Source organism: Bos indicus x Bos taurus, chromosome 5 (assembly GCF_003369695.1).
Source record: "Bos indicus x Bos taurus breed Angus x Brahman F1 hybrid chromosome 5, Bos_hybrid_MaternalHap_v2.0, whole genome shotgun sequence".
Classification (NCBI taxonomy): Eukaryota; Metazoa; Chordata; class Mammalia; order Artiodactyla; family Bovidae; genus Bos; species Bos indicus x Bos taurus.
In genome coordinates this window covers 38322977-38343320 of record NC_040080.1, presented here as the reverse complement: position 1 = coordinate 38343320, position 20344 = coordinate 38322977, and the positions used below count along the sequence as shown (strand labels likewise).

Sequence of the window (20344 nt, the reverse complement as noted above, 5' to 3'; positions counted from 1 at the left end):
ACACGTGCAGCCGGTGCCCGGCTCACACCGGCTGGGTGGCCGGCAGGCTGGGGCCGGAGAAGTGGCGGCCCCCGGCGCGGGGGTCTGCGCCTCGCCGGGACCGCCCAGGACGCACGTCAAGGCGCCTTAACCACCATGGACAGCTCACTGGCTTCCCTCGGCCTGCGCGGAGCCGCTTGCGAGCTCCGCGGGAGCCACTGGAGAGGTTGCTTTCTACATGCTGGAGAGATGCCATGTGTTTCACGGTCTACACTCCCCGCGATCGCCAAATGCGACCACCGATCAACTATATATTGACAGAGTGGGCTTCAAGAATCAATAACCTGTCTCTTTGCCCTCACATCAGGCCTTTTAAGGTGCCACCGGATACTAAGAATCCGACGGAGAATTGGCAGAGAACTTTGTTCCACGTCCCTTCGTTTCCTCCCCGGAGCCCGCGCCGTCCCTCTCCCCGCCTTGGCTTTGCCGATCATGTTAAATGAAATAAAGCAGACGGGCTCCCCGGCTCCGGGAGCGCGGAGCCGGACGGACGCTCGGGAGGCGGGCCCGAGGACAGCGAGTCCCGGGGGCTCCAGAAGGAGGGATCGAGCCTGCACACCCCTCTGGGGACCGGCCCTGGACGCGGACGGGCCGGAGGTGGAGTATAGCCGCCCCACCCTCTGTCCCCCACCCCCACTGGGAATTTACTGCCACTGTCCGCCAGGGTCTGATGTCAAGTTTGAGTCATCGATTGCCCAGGAGGGAGAAGGGAGGGGACAGCCTGCTAGGGGGCGTTTCGCTGGTGCCTCCGACCCTGTGCTCGGGACACACTGTTCCCGACGCTTTCTTTTTTCCCCGGCAGCAGGAAGCAGGGCCCTTCTGGGAGGAGGGACCGTCTCTATAACGCGTGCGAAGCCACGCAGTCAACCCAGAGGGATGGGAGCGCGAAGGCCTGGGTGCTACCGCCGCGGACAGAAGGATTCTGTGCGGCCATCGAAGTCCAGATGCTGAGGGAGAGACGCCTGAAAACCCAACGAACGTAGCTACACCCGCCGGGGGGCTCCCAGGCCTCTAAACTTTCCATCAGGTCTACGGTCCCCGGGTACCGTATACGCAAGGGTGACCTAAGTCTGCAGTGGCAGGTGGGGACTGATAAAAATCGTCCTGTCGTGTCACGCTTCTTCCAAGACCCGGGACTCCAACCACAAGGCGACATAGGCTTCCCCTTCCTGCACCCAGAGCACAACAATCAGGCCTGAAAACCCGGGAGAGGACGCGCAGGTTTCAAGTCTGCCTTATTTCTGACAGGAATCCCAGAAAGAGGAGGGAGTGTCCAAAGACGTAATCACAAGCTCAAGCGAAATACGCACAGCACCCCCTCGAAGGGTGGGAGGCCAAATACCATTTCTGCCCGTGCGGATGGGCTCCCGTTCGGTGCTGCCTTGGGGAGAGCCTGAGAGCTGGCCCAGTATGCAGGGGTGAGGGGTGGTGTTAGGAATGTGAACTGCTTCCGAAGTCCCGGCGACTCCAGACAGCAGGGCTCAGATGGTAAGAAAAGATGACTTTGCTCACAGAGGAGCTGGGTCCGGGCCAGGAAGACTGTGTGGCAGGCCCGAGATCAGTTTCAGATGGAGAGGTTGTCACCTGAGCCATGTGGGACTCGGAACTCTCCTTGTGGTGTCCAAGTCTAGAACTGCCTGCTTCTGGGAGCCGGAACTGGGCCCAGCCACGGGCATTTAGCGAGCATCAGTCCAAGAGAGCAGGACTCTCACTACACAACCATTTTCTCTCTCCCCGTGTCTCTCTCTTTCTCTCTCCCACACAGTCTCCATCCCTAGCTGGAAGACTCTTTCTCATTCATGTTTTGATGGTCGTGGGTTTGGGAGGTTGCACCAGTACTTGATCTTGGAGAACTTGTCAGAGAACCCCTTTCTTACAGACCTGCTCATCTCACATTGGCTTGCGCCCTCTGGGAAAACTGCCTTACCCATGAGCTTTCTGGTCCTGTCTGGGGAAAGCTGAACATTGCCCAAAAAGTAGGGAAAGACCAGGAAGGTGTGAGACCCACTTTGCCAATAAGAGAAACCCATCAGCTTGATGGTGTCTAGGCACTTCTCTCTGAGGCAGCCCTCTCCCTGCCATCAGCCAGTCCTGTTCTTATAAAGACAGCCTAGTTTGAGTCCTATCCTCATCTATAAAGAGATTTAGTAACAAAACACACCCTTTCCTGCCCCTCTTGGGGATTTAAAGGCATTACTTTAAACTTTCCTCTAGGTTCTTGCTACCTAGAGGTCAGATCTCAAATCCTAATCCAGGCCATAGTTCAAAGTGATTTGAACCATGTTCTAGTGTGATCAAATGATAATTTTACTTGAGCTAATTATGCAAACTTCTTTATGCAAACAAAGAGAGAAAAGAAAGGATGCATTGTGTTGTTCAGTTTCATAGGATTTGAGAGCTATAACTTGGAAATTGGCAAATGTTAAATTTGCATGTTTATTGGTAATAAGAAGGGAATTTCTGAGCCCAGGTGCACTTTTAAAGAGTTTAAGCTACCTGTTTTTCATTTGAATGTTTATTTGTTTGCTTGTTTGAACCTGGGAGGAAAAATGGAAGAAAGATAAGGAAGCTAAACATAAATGCTAGAGGTTTTTTCCCCTAAATTGCAAGAGAAGATATCTCTAGAGATAGACATCAACTGGTTATGTAAACACGAATTTAAGAGTAAAAGAGCACTTAGAAATTTAGAACATCTCTTTTTAAAATTGGGATATTATGTTGCCATTGGAGATGGGAAGATGGAAGTCTGGGGCTTGCTCATGGGCTAGGCATTCATGTAGGTGTAGGTCTCACAAGCTAAACTGTCTTCACATGGCAAGGCTTCAGATTAAAGTCTGGACTTCAAATCCTCCTTTGCTAAGGTGCATTTATGTGATACAAGGCCTAAGCAAACATTCAGGCTCTGTTGGCACATCTTCTATTCCTAAGCCTTAAAAAAAAAAAAAAAAAAAAAAAGCCAGTAGTGTGGAGTCATCTCATTTACAGTCATGTGTCTTCAGCATTACCATAAAGGTTATTCAATTATATTGGGAACTAGATTATGATGTCAGAAAAATATCCTTCTCAGAAAGGTATATATTGAGGGTATATTTGAAGAGAATCTCAACTCTGAGTGATACACAGGGCTGCTTTAGAAGACGGACCTGCTTTCTAATAATTGCCTTGAGTGAGAACAGAAGTCTCCTTACAGGAAATTTTTAATTCATTTAAGACTTAATTTTACTTTTTTGAAGAACAAAACAAAAAAATTATTTCTGGAAGAGACTGCTGCAAAGATCTCCCTCCTTTGGCCAGAGAAGCAGAGAAGACTGTAAATCAAGGAAAAGGTAAAGTAATAAATTATGAGGAAAGCTTTGGTATTCCAAGTATATAAAGACTATTTATTTTTCCTGTGTCTATATTTTCTTTTTTTGTAGAGGAGAGGAAATTCTAAAAATATTTGATAGATGTTTTGCCATTAACACCAGAAAAGTGTTGGGGGTGGGGGGAGAGGGAGAGAGGTCAGTTTTGTTTAATTAGTAGAAAAAGCAACATAAATCAAAGCAGTCTATTGAGGCCAGTCTTTAATTTATAATGTTATGAGAATATAATGAACTTATTTACAGCATAAGTGATTTAATATTTTCAATCTGATTTTTGTTTTAACCTTTTATTGGGAGAGGGTTGACTTTTTAAAGCCTGGATAGTTTGAAACTTGGCTAAGCACCTCTGGGTTTTTTATTGTGGAAGCAAATATTATCATTTTAATGTTAAACAACTTGCAAGTATTAAATAGCTCATTTGTGATTTACTTTTTTACAGATTTCCCCCCCTTCAGATCTAACGATTACATTAAGGCTTCTGCGTCCTTTTGGAAAGAATTTATTATAAATCAGAAAGTGTTAGATGTTCAAAGATTAACATTTCTGAGTGCTGATACTTCATCTTTTCATGCCTTGCAAACAGGTCTAACATTTAGAAATTCTTAAACGTTCAAGGGAAGTTGTGGAAATTCCCAGTTTTTTTTTTTTTAAGCTGGAGGAAGCCAAGTTGTTTTTTGTTTTTTTTAAGTGTGAAGTTTAAAGCAATCAAATGAGGGAGATAGCAGCTTCTGAGAAGGGGTGACACCCACCCAACTTAAGTAGCAAATGTTTGATAAAGCTAGTTAGCTGGCAGCTGATGGTGGGGAAACGGAGCAGAGATTAAAGAGGGTCAGTGAGAGGGCGCTATTTCACCCAAACTTGGTGAAATTTGTGGAGCATCAGCCAGAAAGCCAGGCTTGATAAAGGTCAGGCTCAAATCATCTCACATCTCTAAGTCACACTAGCCTTCTACAGAGTATTGAAACCTACCAGTGGGATTGTCTGTCTCGAAGACAAACATCTCTTGAATGGTTCCCAACCACTCGGGTTCATTTCCGAAAGATAGAACTGAGTCCGTTGGGCGGGCGTTCACATCCGCTGCAAGCCCTCCCTAGACGATACTGCCCGGTAATTCAGAGCAGTCCTTCTTCCCCGCCCAACCGTTTAAGGAAGAACCCCCTGCTTTCCCTTCGCTTCTCCGAGGCATAGCGGCTTAGAGCAATAGTCCCGCTGCTTCTGCGGGCTGAAGCGACATGGATAGACATACTAGAATATGTAACAGGGGACGCGGGAGCGGGGTGCGGGGAACATTAGGTTATCGGCGGGGAAAGGGTGGGTTCGACTCCTGACGCTCGTGTGCGCTCCGCAGGAGTGTCGGTCCCCCTCCGCAATTCAAAACGGGGTCTCCATCCTGTGAGCGGGCTTGCTTGGACGGGCTCCAGAAGTCCTCAGCTGTACTGAGACACTTAGAAATGCCATCTCGACCTGAAGTCTGAAACCATTTTTACCATTCTAAGCGAAGGATTCCCCCATCCTTAGCCAAGGCTCCCCACTCAGCTTCTTCCAGGAAAGGACCGGGGAAGAGGGTTCCCACCGCTCTTCCCGAGCCCCCCAGGCGGCCTTAGGGCTCCTGTAAGGCACTGGCCCGAGGCCCGCGACCTCCCCGCCGAGGATGCCGGGCGCCCGGGCTCTCCGCCCCGGCTCCTCGGCCTCTTCCTTGCCGACCGCCCCCGGCGGCCCGGGCGCCCGCGCGTCCCGCGGGACTCGGCTGCAGCTGCGCGCCGGGGGTCGTGGCTGCCCCCGGGAGGTCCGCACGCCCTCAGGACTTGCGCTGGCTGATCCGCCGAGGAGTCCCGGGCCGGAGGGACCGGGCGGGAACGTGCGGATCCGCCCCCGGTCCCGGGACAGCGCGGCGGGGCCAGCGCTCCGGGGTGGGGCTCGGCCGAGCTCGGGGCCGCGCCGGGGGCCGCGGGGCTGGGGTGGGAGAGGGGCGCCCGGCCGCCGGCGGGACGTTCCCAGCTCTGGGCTCCCCTCGGCTCGCTCGGGCCCAGCTGGGCCCGCTCGGGTCGCCGCCCCCGCCCCCCGCGCGCCCGCGCCCTCTCTCGGCCCGCGCGCGTTCCTAGGGCGCCACCTCTTTGCGACTTGCTCTCTTCTCCGGCAGGTTTCCCTGAGAGCGTGTGAACATTGCCCAGCTCGGCTTTCAACTCGCTTCCAACCTGCACCGCCCGGCCAGCATGCCTCCCCGGCCGTGAAGCGGGGCCGCCGCCGCCCCTCTGCGCCGCTGGTAACCCGCCCTCGCCGCCACCTGGCCCTCCTGATAGACGACACACGCACTTAAAACTTGTTCTCAGGGTGTGTGGAGTCAACTTTCCGGAAGCAACCAGCCCACCAGAGGAGGTAGACAGACAGCTAGGTATATATATGCGGGTCTCGCTACAAGTGGCTCTGAAACAAGCCGGCCTAGTTCGCAAAGAAGCTGACTTCGGAGCGGGAAACTTCCTTCTGTTTTTTAGAAAGGAGTTAGCCCTGCTCCCCGAACCCCGGATACTGCCGGCCAGATTAATTAGACATTGCTATGGGAGACGTGTAAACACGTTGCTCATCATTGATACGTATATAAAACCATTTCATTTCGGTTATTATTTCGGAGGAGGCGCCTCTGATTTTTTCTTTTCTTCCCCTTTTTTCGGTCCCTTTTTTGCCTGTGTGGTGTGGAAAAAACACGGTTGGAGTAGCTGATTCCTAAATAAGTAAGTGCCGGGAGACTCCAGTGAAAGTTTTTTTTTTTTTTTTTTTTTTCTTTGCAACTTGGGAGATGCCCTTGAAGTGGAAGAAGCTCTCTAAGAGCAGGCTGAAGGGGGGCAGCGGGGTTGTGCGGGGAGATGGAGGTGCCAGACTGACACTTTGGGCCCCTTTCCTCTCCGTTGCAGGTCCCCAGAGCGAGAGGATACGATGCTGTGGAGGCTAGTTCAGCAATGGAGCGTCGCAGTGTTCCTGCTGAGCTACTCGGTGCCCTCCTGCGGGCGCTCGGTGGAGGAGCTCGGCCGCCGACTGTAAGTGCCCGATCCTCCCCAGGGCGCCGGGTGAGGGCTGGGGAGGCCAAAGGGAGAGGTCACCAGGCTGGAGCGCTGCCGGGGGCCCTCCGCGGTCATGATGCTCTTCGCCCGGCTTGTAGAGCGGCAAGATCCGCTACCTGCCCGGACCTGAGCCCGGGTCCTCAAAGCCGGCGGGAGAACAGGGTAAAACCTCAGCGGGAGACAGGCAAAAGACAACTTTCATGTGTTTCCATGAGCGGGTGCGATTTACTGATTCTCCTCTAGCAAAATCTCTTCTACTGAGAGAAAAGGGTTATTTTCAGAACCTGGGAAGATTCTGAAACCCTGAGGACTGCAAAAAGCTTAAGAACTCGCAGGAAGCTGAGGTATCCAGGCGGCATACGTCTGTGTGTGTGCACTTGTATACGTACACACTGAATGTGGGTGGCAGGTTTTGTGTGAAAAGCAAAAACTTTACATCTAATTTTATTATGAATGACATAATTTTAAGCATATAAAACGGACCACATTACATAATGTAGGCATATTATATAATGAAGTAGTAACAACTTTGCAATGGCACAACTCCAACATCGGTATTGATACGGTTTAAGAACGCTAGAGTGCTCGGTTCCAAAATGAGTATTAGGCGTGGAAGCTTTTTCTCCCCCTTGGAATTATTGCTAACAGCTCTTTAATCTGCAGTCAAATATTTGCATTGTAGACGGAAAATCTGTTATCTTGGCATTCTCCTTTGGTGATTCTTTAAGGATAATTTTGACTTTAATCATACATCAAAGCTCACCAGAGAAATAGCACCATGTTGTGTGACTGAAAAGTTGGAAAAGTGGGAAAGTAACACTAGCTTCATAATCCGTTGGGCCCAGCAGTTTATGAATGTATGTAATACCATCTTTGGGTGATCTTTAAGCTGTACTCTCAGTGTCCAGGATGGGAAAACCAGAAAGTTTGAGAACTGAGACGAGTTTGCCTCTGGTGAAGGAATTAAGGGGAACTTTTACAATAACAATAAAAATAGCAATATCTAATATTTACAATCAGGTTCCCGGTGCTTCCTTGTAAATTCCCAAGGGTGTACCAAAAGGCAACTTTTTATATGTGCCCTTGGTCTATTATTATTAAAGCAGAAAATCCTTAAATGAAATTATCTTAGACATGTCTGAACCTTGGCACCGAAATGAAAATCTATTATGAATCTCCTAAGGCAAATTGTGTAGAACGTTGTACTGAAGATAAAGCTGCATTGTATTCTTCAAATTAAGATATTGCTGATGTATTTCTGGAAATTGTCTTCAGATTATTTGCTCATTTTGAGACTCATATTTAATTCAGTTATGTAAAATCCATATATAAATATAAATGAAGCCTAAAATTTTAAAAGCACTCTTAAATACTGTATTTATTTGGCCAAGAAATACCGTCTTGGAACAGAGCCAATTTTTTTTCTTTACAGTTGCTTAAGAAATACCTGTTTTCTCTTTTGAGAAACAGTAAATCGACCATGATTAAATCTACAGTTATGGCATTAAAATGGTGCTAAGTTAGTTCTAGAGGCTATTTTTAACTCTTTCCTTGTTGCACCTTGCAAAATACACATCAGAAACCACTTAGCAGCCAGAGTCTCTGTTATAGTTTTGTTTGTGGGTGAAATATAATATTGCAGTTAAACACTCACACTCAGCACATGGTTATAAAACTACCACAAAACATTCTTATAGTTAATGGCTAATAGATCATCACATTACAGCCATGGTTTTTCATGGAGGCTGAAATCATCAGCAGATAAACATGTTTCATCAAATTATTACAGCCAAATGGAGTTCTTTAAAAAAAAAAAAGTCATTTATTTTTGCATTATTGCCAAGTAACAGTACATTTTTGTGTGCTAGACAAAACATTAGTCTGCTATTACAATAAATCAGCATAGTATCTTAAAAGAAATTTTAACATATAATCAAATCATATTACCCCCCAATTACTTTTCACACCAAGTATTAGGAAAACTGCTTTAGACGTTTGCTAAAAAAGGGCTAACTTTTAAAGGAGAGGAAACTACTACAACAGTAACAAGTCCCAGGCCATGGCAATATAAGTTGTGAATCTTCTGGACCTGTGAGTCTAAAAGGACTTTACTCAGTGAGGCTGTGTTAGTTTCTCAGTCGTGTCCGACTCTTTGCGATCCCATGGACTATAGTCCACCAGGCTCCTCTGTCCATGGGATTTCCTAGGCATGAATACTGGAGTAGGTTGCCAGGTTGAAGATCTCCAGGGGATCTTCCCAACCCAGTGATCAAACCTGGTTCTGCTGGATTGCAGGCGGATTCTTTACCATCTGAGCCACTAGTTGGAGACCTATGGACATTCTCGTCCAGATGAACAGGGCTTTTGGCAGGTGACAGTCTCTGTGTTTTAGTTAGAGAGAGAACCCCAGCAGATTCAGAAACCTAAAACATCACTGACTGATGTGCTTAGGAGCCAGACTGGGTCTCTTCCACTTAATGAAAAGCATAACTTCTGACTGAGTCATTTGGGTTGGAAGGGACTTCTGATGAGTCATCTTAACTCTAACACCCTGACCCTGACTCTTCCATGGACCACAGAACTTTTCTTCTCAAACCCAGACTCCTTCCTCTTAGGAGCCTAGCATCAGCATGAGCATGCTGCCTCTTCCTATGCTGAAAAAAGGAATTCCCGTCACTTCAGCTACTCCCTGTGTTCCTTGAGAGCTCCTTAGAAATTTAATCTTCTTCCCCAAAAACTCCCTAGAGAGTGATTTTTAAAGACAGAAAAGCTATATTTTGACTGAATTTAGAGGTTAAGCATTTCCTTCACATTTTTTCATTTTTAAAAATAATAATCAAAGGAAACTGTGAACGCAGGCATGTTTTTCCATGTTGGGGATGTAATAAATACCATGTGGACCACTGTGCTATATAATGTGTACAGATATTCAAAGTAACAGACTATTATTGACGCCATATTTAAAACTTAAGGACTTCAGAATTATCTAAAGTGAAAGCCTCCTTCTTGGAAGGAATTGCCCACCACCTGTGTACATCTAGTTTGTACATGCTAGTCATTTACTTTTGGCTCAGTTAATGTCTTATTTGGAAAATAAATAGAACACTCCATGGACCTGATTCCTTGTTGACAGTATAGATACTATGCTATTCCTGATCCTCTAATGCAGTTGCTCAACCAGAAAGTTATTCTTCACCATATTTTGAATGTAGAAGTCTTTGAACTAGTAAGTAAATTATGCTACAGCATTTCAGATTTGGCATTTAAGAAAATCTGTATTTTCTACTATATTAATAATTACCCACCAGAGGCAGAATGAAGCTTTGTACCTCAGCAAGAGATGTACTATTTTAAACTAGACAAAGTTGTACCATATTGTAGGCTTTTTGTAAAACAGAAGGATAGAATGCTCACTCCATTTCCCATGAGAACCATCCTGGGAAAGTGAAGTGCCCAAGCTAGGAAGGCACTGTGACTCACACGACAGGCTAGCCAGGATGACAGGCATATGTGCCAGTCAGAGGAGGCATGAGCAATGGAGAATTGATTAGAACAGACCAACTATTAAAAGTCTGGCTTCAAGGTAAGCTAGAATGGGCTGTGTTATACATTTGGAGAGCAATACAGAAGAGTGGCTATCTGCCAGGAATTGAGAATGTAATAAAAGCTCCAAATAGTAAAAATGATCACGTGTAAGAACTTCTTTTTAACTTGACATTTTGCTAAGAGATACTTATGAAAGTGTAATACTTATGAAACATGTAAGTGTATTGGTCCTGTTCTTTAAAACCATTATTAGACTATATAAATCTATTGTAGCAAAGCCTCCATGTAGGTCACTAAAAGTTTCCAGGATACTAACTATTGCCACAAAGTAAGTGAATTTTAATCTGGTCACATGTGGCACCTTCCAAAAGGAAGAGAGACTCCTTCATGCCTCATTTAAACCAGGCTCCTGTTAAATTCCTTTCCATTAAGTCATGTCTTTTTTGCACAAGCTACATGGCTTAAAGTCAGTGCACACAACTAAAATGCTGAAAGAGCTGGTATTCTGGCTATAACGTCTGAGAAATAATGACAGTTTCTGTGGTTTCCTCTTCTTGGACTGACAATATAACTAGACAGTCTGTTGTTCCCTCAGTGATAATCCAGACTCTAGAAATTCTGGTTCTTTATTTTGGTGATGAAAATGTACTTGGGACAACAAGCTCAGTCTTCTAGGAAATGGATAAATTGCTATTTGCCCATTGCCATGGTTCCTAACACAGACTCTTTATTCTATGCCCTTCCCTTCTAGTTTCCTCAATATACACGTCAGTAAGAGAAAGGGTTGGGGAAGTTGGAAAACAATCTTGGTTTTAGAATCAGAAGACATCATCTTTGGAGTGCCCTGGTTCTGCCTGTTATCATGTGAAGTGAAGTGAAGTCGCTCAGTCGTGTCTGATTCTTTGCAACCCCATGGACACCAGGCTCCGTCCATGGGATTTTCTAGGCAAGAGTACTGGAGTGGGTTGCCATTTCCCTTCTCCAGGGAATCTTCCTGACCCAGGGATCGAACCCAGGTCTCCCGCATTGTAGACAGATGCTTTACCATCTGAGCTACCAGGGAAGTAGCAAGTGTGAAGCCTTTAATCTCTGAACTTCACTTTCCCCATCTGTAAAATGAAAAGTTTTGTTTATTCTCATATTTCTCTGAAGAGTTAAATAAGTTGTATCAGTGAAAGTAATAAGAGACCAGATAAATCTATCATTGTGTTGGGGAGGGAAAATACACAGGATCTAGCCCTGTGAAATGCCTTCAGAAACTTTTGAAAATGAGCCACTTTGGAGGGTTATTTCAATGGTAGAAATTCAAGTTATGTGAAGTGTGGTTGTAGCAGATATAATATGACTGCTTCATGTATGTAATCCTTAAATTTGGTTAATACATACAGAATAATAAAAGAATACATGAATGGACGTTTAAGCAAGAGTCAGGGTGTGATCTAAAAAGACTGATAGAAAATTATTCTTTTCATTCTATTTTCATTAGAGTGTTGTTTAATAGAAAAACCACTTCATATTTTTGCCCAGAGATATTTCTAGGACAAAGAACAAATAGAAAATGGAATTTCTTAATTAAGCCCTAAGGATAATACATTTGAAATTCTAAATTAAAAAGAAAAATGATGCACAGAGGAAATAGAATGATCTCACTTAAACACACAAAGACAGCCATTTTAAAGAGACCACCCACTACTTTACAGAAAAATATGCATGCTCTGACAGTTGGCCTTCATATATAGGTTCTTGGTAGCCTATAGTCTACTATCAATCATGTCCAAATTCAGTGTGTTAGTCAGGTGGTTTCCTAGACAGACTTCACAGCTCACTTCATCCTTCAGACTTTGTTTGCTTTTACTAGTAGAGCTTGCTGTTCTTTGAGATTCAATATTATTATTATTTTCTTAAGTGGGGATCAGTGTATGTGCATGTACGCCTGCTCGTGCACATGTATGCACACTCGCTCATGCACATGTATGCCTGGAGTGAGTACTTCGGGGAAATCAGCCACCTTTTTGTTTCCCAGACTAGGATGCTTTATTTCCCCAGTTCAGTTCAGTCGCTCAGTCGTGTCCAACTCTTTGCGACCCCATGAATCGAGCACGCCAGGCCTCCCTGTCCATCACCAACTCCCGGAGTTCACTCAGACTCACGTCCATCGAGTCAGTGATGCCATCCAGCCATCTCATCCTCTGTCGTCCCCTTCTCCTCCTGCCCCCAATCCCTCCCAGCATCAGAGTCTTTTCCAATGAGTCAACTCTTTGCATGAGGCCAAAGTACTGGAGTTTCAGCTTTAGCATCATTCCTTCCAAAGAAATCCCAGGGCTCATCTCCTTCAGAATGGACGAGTTGGATCTCCTTGCAGTCCAAGGGACTCTCAAGAGTCTTCTCCAACACCACATTTCAAAAGCATCAATTCTTTGGCGCTCAGCTTTCTTCACAGTTCAACTCTCATATCCATACCTGACCACTGGAAAAACCATAGCATAGCAACACAGCTCCAAAAACCATGAAAATAAGCTCAGTGGTTTCTGTCCATATTTTTGAAACAATGATGCTTAATATTTTAAATTGAGAAGAGAGTATAGACATTGTAGAATCTGATCTTTTAAAAAAGATGGGGCCTCAGGGGCCCAAGAATGTTCATGTTCTCAGCAAGGTCACTGACCTGGGGAGCAGCACAGCTGGGACTTAAGCTGAAGCCTCCTAAAGGCGGGCTCTTCCCTTCCCATCTCTCCCTTCCCTGCGCAGCCAGCTTGGCTTGTGGGACCAACTAGACCATTCAAAGGCTTTCCCCAGGTCTTTGTGGTCTTGGTCAGATTTTAAACTGTCACTGTCTTCTTCCTCTCCTGCTCTTTTCTCTCTACAGCAAAAGGGCTGTGTCTGAGCACCAGCTCCTCCATGACAAGGGGAAGTCCATCCAAGACTTACGGCGTCGGTTCTTCCTCCACCATCTGATCGCGGAAATCCACACAGCCGAAATCAGAGCTACCTCGGAGGTGTCCCCTAACTCCAAGCCTGCTCCCAACACCAAGAACCACCCCGTCCGATTTGGGTCTGATGATGAGGGCAAATACCTGACTCAGGAAACTAACAAGGTGGAGACATACAAAGAGCAGCCACTGAAGACGCCCGGCAAGAAAAAGAAAAGCAAGCCTGGAAAACGCAAGGAGCAGGAAAAGAAGAAACGGCGAACTCGGTCGGCCTGGCTGACCTCGTACGTGGCTGGGACTGGGCTGGAAGAGGACTACCTATCTGACATCTCCGCAACATCGCTGGAGCTCAACTCACGGTAACCAGCTTCCCGGCCCCTAGCCCCTCCTCGGTGTCCCAAGTACAGTGTGGAGACTCCATTCTACCCTGGCTTGCACAGACCTAGAATCTCCTATCTGTGCCTCGGTCCATCACGCCACGCTTTAAAAAGCTTACAAAACCAAGATGGCTCAGAATATTGCCTGCCTTAAGGCAATGTCCTCCAAGCCCCTCAACACACAAGGGGTTTAATCACTCGCTTCTTTCTCCACCAGCAAACCCCAAAACCAATCCTTTAATACTCTACTAACAACTTTTATCTTTTTCCTCAAGCTTTAGAAGCTTGTGCACTTTAACCATTTGTTAGAGAACTGTATTTATTTACCCCACTCTTATACCAAGTCGAACTTTATAATTATTTTTCTTTTTTTCTTTTTTTTTTCCCTTCAAGGGGGGGGGAAAAAAAGAAGGCTTTGATATGATCTACAAACACTACAGAAAAATATCCTACCATGAACAAATAAACTTATTTAATTAAAAATTAAATTTATTTTCATGTGATTAAATTTAAATTTTTACACACAGACTTTGAATTTACTTAATTGAATTTAACTCTGTTTTCTACCAGTTCATGAAACAAAAATCATGATTTCTGAAAATTTCTAAGTAAAGATTGGGAAGGATGTAAGTTTTTCTCAGGTACCTATTTGTCCACTGACAAGTTGAGATACTTTCTATAGGGTTTTGTAGTAGGAATAATAAAACCACATCTATGTGGCTTGTTTATCCTTAGCTCGCAGCTGTTCACATTCACAAACTTTGGAGTCAGAAACCCTTAGGTTCAAGTCTTGGGTCTGAATTTATTGACATTCACAACCTTAGTCTTTCAAGACAGATTTCCTCTTCTGTAAAATGAAGATGGTACTTGTGCCAACCTCAGTGGGTCAGGTGAAGATTAAATGAGATTACATGGGTTAAAGGCCTGTCATAGAGTAAATACTAAGTAAATTGCAGCTCATTATTGTTTACGTGCTTTGAGATTTCATTCTGGCTCTATCATCCATTCATCCATCTCTCTATCTAAGTATGCATGTTTCTGTGAGGCAAAAAGGGGGTAAGTATTCATCTCAGTTTAGAATACGATTTGAAAACCAAATCTTCCACAGGTAAAGCAACTGAGCAGACCTGGCAACGGGGAGTGGTGGTGCTCAGAACTGGCTTCACTTCCTGTCTTGACACTTAGGCCAGCACTGTGCTGGTGCTGCTCTTTACCTCTGCATTTCCGCTGATGGGATCTTTTCGTTTTTTACTTTCCAGTACAGCCCTCTGTGGGGTTTAAAAGAAAGGGGGAAACAACACAAGGATGCATTCTATGCAGCTAACGATCTTGCTATTTAAGGAGTCCCCTGTCACTTCTCCAGTCCTTTCCTCTGACTGGTAAAGACTGGATAACAGCATGATGTTTCAAAGGGGATATTTGAGTTTAAATTGACAAAACCCATCATTCAAAAGCATATAAAATGATAATGACATCGGCTAAGTAGTGCAGCTTTAGTAATCAATGGACAGTGGCACTAGAAGAGTCTTTAGCCCAGTGAGTGATCTATTCTGCAAATACCTAATGGATATATAAGGGATAACAAACTATAAATCTTGGCTTAATGCACACATTCAATGTATTTTTAGATATGATCCTAATTGTACATATTTATAACTAATTCAAGGGCTTTATTGCCAAAATCTACTTTTATCCATTTTGTATATATACATAAACAGAAGTAGAAATATGTTTTAATTAATTCTATTCATTTAAAATTTGCAATGCGCTTAAGTATCTGGAGAATTGAAAGTCAGCCCTTGTCAGTTCATATCCCCAAACTGTCTCTAAGTTAAAGTAGATTTACTAAAAACTAGGCAGTGCCCAATCAAATCCACACCTATGACTGAAAGAAATAGAATGCTTCTGCCTCTCCTTTCTGTTCCCTGGTTCTGAGAGATGTTCGTGGAAGGCACTTTATGTTTGGCAGCCAATGTTGGCATTCTCTCACTGCAGTCCAACAGAGGCGTAGGCAAGAGTGGGGAAATTCAGGAGTGTACTGATGAGAACATGTGGGACCATGCAAATGTTGTCGTCCAGATAGAATCTTTTCAGAATAACCATTTTAAAGTTTTATAAGTAACTCACCTTTTATTAACATCCTCTCTTCAGTCTCCTTGCATTAATGCGATGAGCTCAGAGATCTAATGATACGGCAACCATGAACTTTATTATAATAGGTAATAGTGGTGGTATTTCTTAAGAGAAACTATTGAGCCTACACTGTATGGATCCTCTTACATGAACCATTCAGTGGAAAATATACAGGTTTAAATTTTGGAGATTATATTTTAGAATTTTTGACGTTGCACGTGAGATGTCCAGATAGAGTGGGACTCATATAATTTACCTTGGTAAACACTGATGTAAAAAAAAAATGAAAGCTTTTAAGCACTCAGAAGAGCTCTCAAGTGTTGTCATACTCATATGAGTAATACGCTTATACATATACTTTTAGGTCATGGTATATATTTTACCTGACTATCCCACTACATGCCTTTGTCAAAGGGAAATCAGAGAAGGAAGGATAACAAACAAACTGGCCGGGCAGGGTGAAATATAATTAAAAGATCTTTTCCTTGGTCCTTTAATGTATTTCCTTTTTCTTTCCTTCTGAGGAATAAATTGTTCAAGAGGCTATTCATTCCCTCCTTGCTTGTGTTACTCTTAAATACAATTCACTAGATGCCATTTAGTACCAAAACATTTTATAATCAGTACAATACCCAAATGATTGAGTTTGACAGTTGCCTTTCAGACTTTATTCATAACATCCATCCATATCTGCCCACCATTTAAAAACTTTAATAGTAAACTATTTTTTTTCCTCTGTTACTAGGAGCTGTTTTCTCATTCCAAACAAAATTCTTGAAGAGGTTGATTCCTTAAGACGTTAAAACACTCTAAATGCTAAACTTGCTTTTCATTCTTCAAGCTGCACATACAATTCCTAAATTGTCAAGAGTTTGCTTTTGGGTAGGTCACACAGTCATGCAGGTCTGACATGTAAAATTCTGGCTGTTAATGCAGTGATGCAGCCAACTGCTTCCATTCCGTAGCTTTTGTTCCTAGTTGTTCCATAGTTGGTTCCTTTGACACCAGTAGGTATTCCCTAAAATAGACCACACACAGAGAAGAAAAAAGCAGAGAGAGAAGCAGAGAAAAATCCGCCAGCAATGTAGGAGACCCGGGTTCAATCCCTGGGTCAGGAAGATCCCCTGGAGAAGGAGATGGCTTCTCCACTCCAGTGTTCTTGCCTGGAGAATTCCATGGACAGAGGCGCCTGGCAAGCTACAGTCCATGGGGTCACAAAGAAGTGCACACAACCGAACAACTAAGCACACACATCTGAAAATACTGTCATTATAGTGCTTAGAAGGGTTAGAAAACATGTCAGTCCCAAGTGGAAACTTATTCTGGGTAGTAAAACAAACACAGTGATGTGAAATATTGCTATTTTGTACTTTTGAATTAATAGATTCCTATTCTCTAATTTAAAATAGGCTTTCCCAATTTCGAACGTAAGATCCAGTCAAAAAACTAGCAGCAATTCTATCTTAGTTTTGGCTTCAAAAACAAAAATCCAAAAATAATTTTATTCATTAGTATTTAAGAACAGCTAAAGAAGGACAGATATCCTCATCCTCAAATTATCAGCCAAACATACTTTAATTACTCATCCTTCTAACATTACCCCAAATCACACACTCAACCCTCACAACAGCCCATTAATCTGAGTAAGAGATTGGCCAAATGAGAACCTGAAAAGAATAAGCAACCTTTGCATCACCTCTGTCGGGCATCCGTGGGGAATAAACTTCTAAGCAAGGTGTATTTAATGATGGATAACACAACCTGGCCTTATTCTGAATTCTCAGATGTGTCCCTCCTCTTCCCAAACTTGCCAGTTAGCAGCTTTGGAAAATTCTCAAAGGGTCTCCTTTTCCTGACAGTATAATTAGAAATGCAGACCCATTTTCCTTTCTGTATTACATTGATCATTAGATCAGATTAAAGAGCCTGCCTCTAGCAGAGGGTTCTGGAGAGTTGGGTAGATCCCACAGGCACCTTTTGGAAAGATATTTACAAGAAGTCCCCTAAATCAGTTTTCATTGTGTTTCTATGTTCATTAATTTACATCTTTGTTTTATGTCTCTTCATTTATAAGGAAAATTAACCTGTTTTCTCCTCTTCTTTTTTTGCTTCTTTCTCTTTGCAGGAGGCATTGAATTTTTCAGCAGAGACCTTCAGAAGACGTATTGCAGGATTCTGTAATAATGAACATGTGGAAAGTATTAGAAATATTTATTGTCTGTAAATATTGTAAATGCATTGGAATAAAACTGTCTCCCCCATTGCTCTATGAAACTGCACATTGGTTATTGTGAATATTTTTTTTTTTTTTGCCAAGGCTAATCCAATTATTATTATCACATTTACCATAATTTATTTTGTCAACTGATGTATTTATTTTGTAAATGTATCTTGGTGCTGCTGAATTTCTATATTTTTTGTAACATAATGCACTTTAGATATACATATCAAGTATGTTGATAAATGACACAATAAAGTGTCTTTATTTTGTGGTTGATCTTAATGAATGCCTAAATATAATTATCCAAACTGATTTTCCTCTGTGCATGTAAAAATAGCAGTATTTTAAATTTGTAAAGAATGTCTAATAAAATATAATCTAAATTACATCATGACTCAGAAGGTGAATTATATATATATATATATATCCTTTAAGATTTCTAGTAGAAGGAACATGATGTAATTTTTAACTGTATTTGAATATGGTCTTAAGTTTAATATGTCTATATTGGTACAAATTCCAACATTTTCACATTAGCTTTTAGTTTAAAACCACTTAAAATGTGGTTTTAATTATTTTGTCCAATATTTAAGTTCAATTCAGTGGAATGGCTGAGTTATCTAGACATCATTTTATGAAGTACATCCAATTTAAAGTGAAGAGTGGAGAGGGCAGAGAAAAGTCAGGAGAAAAAAATTAAAGAAACTTAGTCCAAAGAGTTAGCCAGAGCTGAAAAACAGGGAGAGAGGAAGTCAGGAACTTTAAGGCCAGGGGTAATTTTACCCAGTGTAAGGTTTAATTTGAGAGAGCTTGCCCCTATTGGTCAATAGTAAGAGCTGCTTGAGAATTCTACCTGGGTTAACCTTTCCACCAGTAAATGAAGAGAGACTCAGGTTTGGGAGATAGATATGTGGCAATTCAAAGAGCCTTCACTGGTGAAGATGTCTTTCCTGGGACATCCCTCTTCCAGGGACCATGGTTGCAAACAGCACATATGTAATAGCACATGCAATCCCCTTTCCATTTTGCATATCATCTTGGTTGTTCCTACTTCTATTTTCAAATGAAAACACAAATACATTCTTTCCATAGAATCTTTTTCTTTGCATCTGAGAACTAGTCAGTGAAGAAACAACACAGCGAAACAAAAGGCCTACAGGAAGTCATTTGCTTAGGCTCAGTATCACGTTAAGAATCTGTTAGATGTTTGGGGGATACCCAGAAAGTTCTAAATGCCCCAAAGACACTCTCTCCAGTGGGTAGAGAATACATACATGTACATGAAATAACTAAAATGCTGTATTCAAGAAACTGAGATAATCCAAAATTCTAAGAACTTTTACAAACAGGGGGGAACCACATAGGGAGAGATTAGTCTGAGCTGGATATGAATAGGATAATGTTTCTGGGAGGAATATTCTAACACTGAACTTATTCATAATTTCACTTGAGGCTCACAGCCTTCAAAACAGGACCCATCTTACTATTTCGGGTAAGAATGTTGAACCAAGGACTTCCCTGGTGGTCCAGTGGTTAAGACTTTGCCTTCCAATGCAAGGGGTGCATGTTCGATACCTGATTGATGAGCTAAAGTCCCACATTCCTCGTGGCCAAAATACCAAAACATAAAACAGAAGCAGTATTGTAACAAATTCAACAAAGACTTTAAAAATGGTCTACATCCAAAATAAATTTTTAAAAATTATTTGAAAATTTAAAAAAGAATGTTGAACACATGTTAGTAAGCAAACAAGAGAGTTTGTGCTTATCTTCAATCATGAATTTGTTGGATATTTGTAAGGAATATGCAGATGTTAAGACCAATACACTAAACCTGTCTAAAGCAACTAGCTTGGAAAGTCTTAAAACCAGATATAATTAAACTTTTTCAAAATTCTGTCTGAAACTCTAAATTGTTTTTTCATGGTAAAGACTGCTTTATTGGTGGCAGCTAATACAAGTCAATAAATATTGATCCCCAAAGAACTCGGTTATGTATCAGATTACTGGTCCACAGAGAGCTGAATTTCCATTCAGCTGAACCAACTGATTGCTGGGAGGATAAACTCAAGTCAATCCTGCTTCTTGGGAAATGAAGCCACAGCCAGTTCATACATGGCACATGCCGTTCCACCAACTGTAAGAATCATGGTGGCTCTATACAGGAGGGCATCAGCTATCCCACCCTTCAGATGCACTGGAATTCCATTATCCTCCTGAAACAGCTTTTGTTTCTCTGGAACCTTATTTTCAAACTGCCTGCGTGAAGCTCTACTTATGGTCCTCTTAGCAATCTGATGGAGAGCCAGAAGATTCCGTAGCATCTTGGCTCAGTTACTGCTCACCAACCGCGACAACTGACCACCAGCTGAAACTCTAAATCTTAAGACTGCACCAAATCCTTATGTTATTCACATGAAAAGTGTTTTTTAAACACTAATTTGGTAAATACCTGGACATTATGGCAGGGAAACATCAGATTCAAATCATATTTAAGCTTTTCTTCACAAATAGTCTATTCCTGAAAAATACAGGCAGAATTGATAGTTATCAGTTCTGATCAAAATATTATTAATGCATTTATTACCTTCAGTCATATCTTCGGTCTTCAGGCAGTGATAAGGAGTAAAATCACAGCATAAGTGATGGAATGGGATTATGAAAGAAGCAAAAAAATTCC

At 42.9% G+C, this 20344-nt stretch overlaps 1 protein-coding gene and 1 pseudogene across 3 annotated transcripts; one reads left to right on the top strand and one right to left on the bottom strand.

Annotated features, from left to right (window-relative positions):
* Positions 1–3136: 3136 nt before the first annotated feature.
* Positions 3137–17935, top strand: PTHLH (parathyroid hormone like hormone). Of its 3 annotated transcripts, none has more exons than XM_027541616.1 (6): positions 3137–3365; positions 5542–5777; positions 6116–6130; positions 6311–6433; positions 12870–13292; positions 17569–17935. In XM_027541616.1, the coding sequence occupies exons 4-6, from the start codon at positions 6333–6335 to the stop codon at positions 17576–17578; spliced, it is 534 nt and encodes a 177-aa protein (XP_027397417.1). In that variant the 5' UTR covers positions 3137–3365; positions 5542–5777; positions 6116–6130; positions 6311–6332; the 3' UTR covers positions 17579–17935. The 3 variants fall into 3 exon arrangements, with proteins under 3 accessions (XP_027397417.1, XP_027397416.1, XP_027397418.1); XM_027541615.1 differs by having other exon boundaries at positions 5542–5793; XM_027541617.1 differs by lacking the exon at positions 6116–6130 and having other exon boundaries at positions 5542–5793.
* A 1772-nt stretch (positions 17936–19707) lies between these two features.
* LOC113893650 lies at positions 19708–20027 on the bottom strand (annotated as a pseudogene).
* Positions 20028–20344: the final 317 nt, after the last annotated feature.